Source organism: Anolis carolinensis, chromosome 2, assembly GCF_035594765.1.
Source record: "Anolis carolinensis isolate JA03-04 chromosome 2, rAnoCar3.1.pri, whole genome shotgun sequence".
NCBI lineage: Eukaryota > Metazoa > Chordata > Lepidosauria > Squamata > Dactyloidae > Anolis > Anolis carolinensis.
The window spans coordinates 208214671-208223406 of record NC_085842.1 but is presented as its reverse complement, the minus strand read 5'-3'; the positions used below and the strand labels follow the sequence as shown (position 1 = coordinate 208223406).

The window sequence follows — 8736 nt, the reverse complement described above, 5'->3', positions numbered from 1 at the left end:
CTTACAGTTAATCCATCCTGGGGTTTAGTCTGAACTTTAAAGGATATGTCTAAATGCCAGACAACACTGCTAATTTTATGCATCATATTACAACATAGGATGCATGGCAATATCCTATAGAAACTTTAGATTGATGGTTGAGGGAGAAGCATTTAGAATTCTTAGCTACATACCTGCACCAGTCTCGCTGAGCAACCTACAAGCCTCAGGATTCCTTATGATGTTTCCATGACAGTCAAAATTGAATCATAGTGTTTTAACTATGTAATGCAACAGTTCTGAAAGTGTGCTCCGCAGAGCCCTTGGGGCTCTGCGAAGCATACTGAGGGGCTTCACGGTTCCTCCTCTGTCCTTCTCCTCCTCTCTTCCGCCTACATGGTTTCCCTACTCTTTCCTGCTCCTCTCCCTTCCTGCCTGCCTTGCCACCAAAACCCTTTTCCCTCAGCGCCCTTGCTGCCAAAAGCCATTTTTCCTTGCCTTCCATGCTGCCAAAGCCTTTTTTCCCTCCTTCACTGCCCAGATTGCCTTGCTTGCTTCCAAAACCCTATTTCCTTCCCACTGCTCTAGGGTGCTTTCAGGGCCATAGACAGAAAAAAAATTTTTTTTTGGGGGGGGGGGGAGGTTGAAACTGTTTTTTAGCCAATCATGAGGAGTAGTTCCATAACGCAAAATAATTTAGAAATCAGGCTCCATGGATAAACTTTAGTGGACACTCATGAGGATTTGGTTAACCAGTTAAAATTCATGAGCAAACCAGGTTTTTTTTTTAAACTGAAAATTTTCAGGGGGGGGGGGGGTGTTGAATCCCTAACCCCCCACTCCCTTGGCTACAGCCCTGGGTGCTTTAATTTCCTCTGAAATGTACATTCCTTCATGATATGTTAAGCCACCCAAGACAGGAGTCCCGGTTGATGGAGCCAGTGTTGGATCAAAGGCATCAATGTTGAAGCTGAGATGGATAGGTCTTTGTCCTCTGCTCAAAAGGTGGTCAAAGGTTCTCTCCATCACTTTCTGGATCCCTAAGCGATCAATGTCTCTCATTGAAAAATACTGGATGCCATAGTTCTTCAGAATATAGTGTTCAGCAGGATCAACATCTCTTAAGCCAATATATACAATATCTGATCGCGAAAGACAGGGTTTTAGCCAAGAGAAGCCAGGAAGCTGTGGCACCTTATCTTGAAGCTCCCTTAAAAGAAATGATACTGGCTGTCCATGGAGATTCCCTGAATTTGTGGTGAGTGGAGTATTGATGTCCGCATGTGCATCTACCCAGATTACACAGAGGTGTGGGTACTGCCTTGTGTGGCCACTGATGAAACCAAGTGCTAAACTGTGATCACCTCCGATAGTTACACAGCTATGACCAGCAGCCACGGCTCCATTCACAGTGTCAGCTAGAACTTGGCTAGCTGATCCTACAGAGTGTGGATATTTCACTAGGTTGTTGTAGACTTCATCATTGGGGGCTTGTGTGAAATTTAAGTCTCCCAGATCATATACCTGGCAACCCATGCGGGAGAGCTTGCCCACCAGCCCCGCGTCCCTGATGGCGGCAGGGCCATGGTCCACTCCGCTTTTTTTCTGGCCCCGGGAGAAAGGGGCTCCAATCAGGGCCACCGAGTGCGCCGGTCTCTTCTGGACCCTCAACGTGGATCCCGCTCGCTGCTTAAGGAGCCGGCCGAAGCTGCTGCGAAGCGACATAACGTCAATAAGGAAGAAAGACAAAACAACGCAAACAAACCACCTGATCAAGACTCGGGTGCTTTAATTGTGCTTTTCCTGCATGGCAGAAGGGGGTTGAACTGGATGATCCCTGGGGTTTCTACCATTATTATTATTATTATTATTATTATTATTATTAATAATAATAATAATAATAATAATAATAATAATAATAATAATAATATATCCAAAGAGTCAGAAAGGTTTTGAAGAGCAAATTAAATGGTGGAAATACGATCAAGGTTATCAACACCTGGACCATACCCGTCATTAGATACACTGCTGGAATTGTTAACTGGACACAAGCAGAGCTAGATGATCTGGACAGAAAAACAAGAAAACTGATGACAATCCACTACTCATTACACCCGCGTAGTGATGTTGACAGACTTTACCTGCCCAGAAAATCAGGAGGCAGGGGCTTCTGCAAGTGAAACAAATGGTAGAGGAAGATAAACATGCCCTGGCAGATTATGTGAAAGGCAGTCAAGAACCAACACTGAGGGAAGTCAACAGTAGTAAACTGCTTCAAGTGCAAAAGATAAAGAGTGAATACCATAAAAACATAATCCAGAGCAGAAGAGAAAACTGGCGAAAGAAGGCTCTCCATGGGCAGTTCCTGGGAAAAATCAAGAGCCAAACTGACAAAGAAAAAACATGGATGTGGCTCACAAATGGAACTTTGAAAAAGAGGATGGAGGGCCCATTAGAACCAATGCCATCAAAGCCAAAATTGAAAAGTCTTTGACAGATCTCAAATGTAGACTTTGCAAGGAAGAAAATGAAACAATAGATCACATCCTCAGCTGCTGCAAGAAGATCGCACAGATTACAAGCAGAGGCATAACACTGTTGCTCAGATGATTAATTGGAACCTGTGCCACAAATACCATCTGCCTGCGCCAAAGAACTGGTGGGATCACAAGCCGGAAAAAGTTACAGAGAATGAACATGTCAAGCTACTCTGGGACTTCCGAATTCAGACAAACAGAGTTTTGGAGCACAATACTCTTGACCTTGTGATCGTGTTAAAAAACAAAGTATGGATTGTCGATGTAGCAATCCCAGGTGACAGCAGGATTGAGGAGAAACAACTCAAAAATCTGACATGATATAAGGATTTAAAGATCGAATTACAAAGACTCTGGCACAAGCCAGTCAAGGTAGTCCCAGTGGTGATCGGCACACTGGGTGCAGTGCCTAAAGACCTTGGCGTGCACTTAAACACAATCGGCGTTGATTACCACCTGCCAGCTGCAAAAGGCCACCTTACTGGGATCTGTGCGCATTATTCGCTGATACATCACACAGTCCTAGACACTTGGGAAGTGTCCGACATGTAATCCAATACAACAGCCAGCAGACTGTCAACAACATCTTGTTGTGTTTCTAATAATAAAATAATAATAATAATAATACTATTACAAAGGCTGAGTGGTCATCTGTTGGGGGCACTTTGTGCTTTTCCTGCATGGCAGAAGGAAGTTGGACTGGGTCGTCCTTGGTGACTTCCACTGAAATACTAAGTTTATGTTGGTGAAAAAGTTTGCCAATGCCAGATACACACACACATTTCTTGCAGCTCCATGAGAAACATTTGCTTCAAAAAGGACTCTGCAGCTGAAAAGGTTTGAGAACTCCTGATGTAATGTGAAAGGAACATTAACAGGAACAACCATTGTCCATTTTCCTCTGTTCCTCCATTCATATGAAATATGAAGGGGGGGGGGTCCTGTTTCCAGCAGCTAGTCAGGTAGCAAGGAAAATAATCCTAGAATCACTTCCAAATTGACCAGTTAAAGACTATTCTGAAGAATTTGGAAAACAGAATGGGCAAAATGAACTGCAATTTTCAGTACTCCCTTTAGTCTTGCTGCTGTGTTTTCTAGAGTTACTATTATATATCATGGCACTAAATAGTGGCATCTGATTGATTTCTCCCCAACTTGGCACTTACGATGGCTCTGCAACTCCACCCTGTAATTTTCTGGAGTTGGCCTGTGCTCTTGAAGAATCTCTATTTATGAAAAGACAAGGTCCTTCTTTGTTTGGAATTGCTCCATCTTAGAATTTCAGGATACACACCTAATGATAGGTTAAAAGAATTGGCTGTAGCTCCTTGCATTATTATCATTTCACATTCATGACTACTTTGTCTGATTGTTCTGTTTTGCCTAAGGCAGTGGTTCTCAACCTGTGGGTCCCTAAGTGTTTTGGCCTACAACTCCCAGAAATCCCAGCCAGTTTACCAGCTGTTAGGATTTCTGGGATTTGAAGGCCAAACATCTGGGGACCCACAGGTGAGAACCTCTGGCCTAAGGCATTACACTTATTGGCAACGGGAGGTTCCCCAGTAGGTCAATGAATCAGCTTTAAGTCTGTACCTAAAAGGAGGATGAGAAAGGAGGAAAGGGGAAAGAGGAGAAAGAAATTATGATATTTTTTAAATGGGGAAAATGGGCAAAATTGGATTAATTAAGACAATTCTTACCAAACTGGCACAGTTCAAGGGTAGGATTAGCAATCTCTTTTCCCCCTCCTTGCCATATGTCAATCTCAATAAGATCAAGGAGCCTCTAAACTTGTTATTTATTTATTGAAAGATGAAGAATACACACATGCAACCATAAGCTCATAGTTTAGCTATAAGTATAAAACTTCAGAAGTGTACAGTCAAAAAATGTCTGCAATAGAAAGGGGCTGATAATCCCACAAAAAGATCTCGAGGAATGGCCCTGATGAAGTCTGCTTGGAATAAACCTGTACTATCAAGCTATCTACCTTCTCAGCTGCCTGCCTTACTAAAGTCTCAGCTATGGAAATACAGAGCAGATGTGCTTAGAGGCCTTGCCCAGGGATCAAGGTTTAGGTCATGCTGATCTGGATTCCCACAATCAAATGGCAGATTTCCAGTTCCTACTTGCAGAGGCTGCATAGGGGATATCTTTCTCTCAGCAAGGAGGGTCAGAATGATGACTCTGCTGTGCCCTCTCAGGGCAGCCTGAGGGCACGTTGCCTAGCCTGCATTGCCAACTCGTGAAGTTAAAACACCCTGGCATCTGAATAAGGTTTTGCAGTGAACCCTGTCCCAGCATGTCACCTTGTTCGGCTTCATGTCTTCCCATGAAAACAATCTATCTGCACTTAGCTTAAACTATCAGCAAATTATGGTTAGGTACAGTTACAATTCTGCCATGTTGTAGACACCTTATATAAAAGGTAAAGGTTTTCCCCTGACATTAAGTCTAGTCGTGTCTGACTCTGGGGGTTGGTGCTCATCGCCATTTCTAGACACCTCCTTGGTCGGAATGACTGCATGGAGAGCTGTTACCGTTTCGCAAAAGTGATACCTATTGATCTACTCACATTTGCATGTTTTTGAACTGCTAGGTTTGTAGAAGCTGGGGCTAATAGCAGGAATTCACCCCGCTCCCGGATTCGAACCTGCGACCTTTCGGTCAGCAAGTTCAGCAGCTCAGCGAGTTCGCTATGCCATTGGGATACTCATGTATAAATCTAGAAAATTTAGTTTAATAATTGGTCCAAACACCTGGGTCAATTTATCCATAAGTACTTCAACTCAAAAAGGGGGGAACTATCTCTCTCAGCTTTCTGAATGTCTGGATGGGAAAATGTCAGCCGCTGCCAAAGGCAGCTGGCTCCTGAGGTGGCATTGGTGCTTTTCCCTCTCTATGGAATGACCCTTGACTTATCTATGACTTATCATTCAAAAATCCACAATTTTGAATCAGCAACAACAATTTATTGATTAGCCAGTTGGCCTTATCAAGCACAGACAATACAAACATGAAATACAACGTACATCTGGTACACTTAAATATATATATATATATATATATATATATATATATATATATATACACACACACACACACACACACACATACACACACACACACACACACACACACATACATACATACACATACACACACACACACACACACAGGTATTTGCCAGCTTGGTACCAATGTAGCTTAGCCATAGATGTATGCATCAACTATCCTCATCTCCCCTACACTGCACCCCAATCTGATCTATGTACTCCGATCTCCTTTTAGCAGCTTTAAGCAATTTTGAATCAAAAACCTGCCCTCAACTTATACATGAGGTTGACTTCTAGATGGGTTTGTCTATTAATTCCTATGATTGCTGTGATTTTTAAAAGTTATATAATTATTTATTTCATTTATATACCGCTTTTCTCAACCCCAAGGGGGACTCAAAGTGGTTTAAAAACATAGTAAATAGTAGATTCAATGCATCATAACCATATAAAAGAAAGCAATACAAGTCTAAAATAAATACATATGACCATAAATAGGTTAATTAAAACCATATAAGACATCAGATGTATCATAAAACATTAAAACGTTTAACATTAAGGCCTTTAAAACATTATTTGTTTATTTATTTTTCTATTTCCATTAATCTTATAGACTGTTAAAAATGATCAGAATGCTATAATTCTCTGACCTGTAGTACAAACACACATTTTCCTCATTGTGAGACTGTGTGCGATTCCTTTGCAACTGTTTTGTGAGTTCACACTCTTGCAACTATGAAGTAACTAAAAAGATGCCATTAAAAGCACAAAAATTCTTGAAAAATCTGGGACAAAAAGCAAGTCTTTCAAGTTCAAATTTCCCCCCATTCCCTAGTTCAACATTTGACATATGTAGGATAGGTGTAATTATTCACTGTCTGTGGCTGACGTAACTAATTATTCAGATACTTTGGATTTTTCATCAATGTGTGTGTATGCATGCATGTGTGTGTGTGAGAGAGATATTCTGATCTAGTTATAAGACACATTGAAGGCTGGCTAACATTTCTTTCCTTTTAACTCACTTCATCGAATACCTATTGAGCTATTCAAAGTAATCTATGGTTCAAACCTATGTCTGGAATTCACATAGGGACAGATACATGTATCAATTATGCTGCTCACATAGGGCCTAAATATCACAGTTGCTCAATAGACATATCCTGCTCATAGATGGAAGGTTCTGCAAAGAGCATGTGTGACTGGTCTTTATAAGTTGTGCATTGTGGCGTGTATCCTAACAGTTTGCATTGTGTATCTATACTTTGCAATGTGGTTGTGTATCATGTATTCTGAATTTAACAATGGCACTCCATGTCGCTATTCTGCATGGTTGTGACATAGTGTTGCCATAGCGTGTGTCCACATGCAGATATTTATGTTGAATTCCTAAAAATTTCTAGATATGTTTTCAGTGGTATTTACCCCAAAGTGTCTGTATGGAATTTCGGCCTTGGTTTCATTCTCCTCAACTTTCCCCCACTCCTATTTATTAAAACAAGGTTTATTTTCTAAATTATAAAAAAAGATGATTGCCTTAAAAAAAAAAAGATTGCCCAAATTTGCTTGATTGTGGGTTCTTCATGGAAAGAAAACAAGGAAAGCTAACAAATCAGAAAGGGACAGAGATAGGTTAGATGCCTCCATGAAGTTCACATACCATGTTTATCCGTTCCAAAACTAATTGAGTCTGGAGTACTTGCCACAAGGTAGCTCTGGCTTGAGTAATGTGGCTAAGGACCTGAGGCAGGCCCTCTTGCCAACCTGATCCTTGAGCAGGCAGCAGTGTGGACCATGATCAAAGCATAGAAAATTATTTAATATGCTGCTGCTGTTCTGTTTAATTTTGTTAATGATGATTTTGTCAGGAAAGAAATAAGAGGATTGGGTGATTATCTGCCTTAGGTACCAAAGTAATTTGACCAGCCTAAGCATTTTACCTTTTGGTGTGCATGTGTATTCATCAGTGTGTATTACCAGAGCTACATATGGGAATTATCCATCACCCATGCCCCAAACCATACTTGCAACACCCATCAAAATCGTCATTACCTTCAAGCACCTTAGTACTAACCCCACTGTATCTACCAGAGCCAGACCATTAAGCCCATCATAAACCCATTGGCAATTGGCACACCTCATTCCTTCCTGATCGTACCCCTCTCAGGGTGGATCAAAATGGACTGATACTTCAAATACTTTGATGACAGTTTATTAAATTTTCTGCCACCTCAAAGAGACAACCAGTAATGATGTCAGACAGAATCCTGAGCCACTCAGGACACAAATCTTAGCTGGACAGTTTCTAAACCAATAAAAAGTGGGCACATTCTTTAATAGCTGTCACAATGAAATTAAAATGTGTTGTGTTTGCTATTGAGTCACGACAGTTCTTTGGGCTGCTTTCTCTACTGACATCCTCTCTTGCTATTGAGAATAAACCTTGATTTTGCCTTCAGCCCATCTTGTCTCAGCCTTCTGCAAAACTGTATACACTGGGCCTCCAACCCATGGTTCTTGCAGTAGCTGAATGGTTACTACCACCTGTATTGAAAGTAAAAATCATTAGAGACATTTCAATTCACTGGGTACTATGAGTGATTCCATGACATGTTTCATAACCACAGCTTCTTAGAAAACTTCCTTCCTGCTTTGCCCCCATCAGATGCTCTTTCTGGATTCAAATTTTCCAAAGAAGCAAAAATACAATATCCACCTAACCTCAGTAGCCACAACTTGTTCAAAATGCAAATTCCACAGATATGACAAAAGTTTTGTTTTAAAAAATACTGAGGTAAATAGTAGAAAGAGATTAGTTGACAAACTCTTAAGGCCTGAGGTATGATCAGGACAGTCGCACAAGCCCCCAAGCCTTTTTAAAAATGGTTTTCCTGCCTGTGATTATCAGTCAGAGGTGCTATACTCATTAAAACAGAGTATGGGAATCTCATCACGTTTCAAAGGATGATTTTGTACAAGTGCTGCCAGAGGCACCAGCCTTCTAACAATATTCCCTTCTGAAATAAAGTAGCATAGCTGTTTCATTTTAATGAAAATCTAATTATGAGTGGAAAGAGGAGGGAAAGAAAAGGAATCAAAATTATGACAATCTGCTGTTCTTAGAGATACTGGCTCACAAAAATAATGACACAGATCAAGAAATC

General features: G+C 41.0%; 1 protein-coding gene across 1 annotated transcript; it reads right to left on the bottom strand.

Moving 5' to 3' along the window:
• Positions 1 to 807: 807 nt before the first annotated feature.
• LOC100552376 (arginase-2, mitochondrial-like) lies at positions 808 to 1747 on the bottom strand. The gene has a single exon (XM_062969390.1). The coding sequence runs from the start codon at positions 1702 to 1704 to the stop codon at positions 808 to 810; it is 897 nt and encodes a 298-aa protein (XP_062825460.1). The 5' UTR covers positions 1705 to 1747.
• Between the last annotated feature and the right edge of the window lie 6989 nt (positions 1748 to 8736).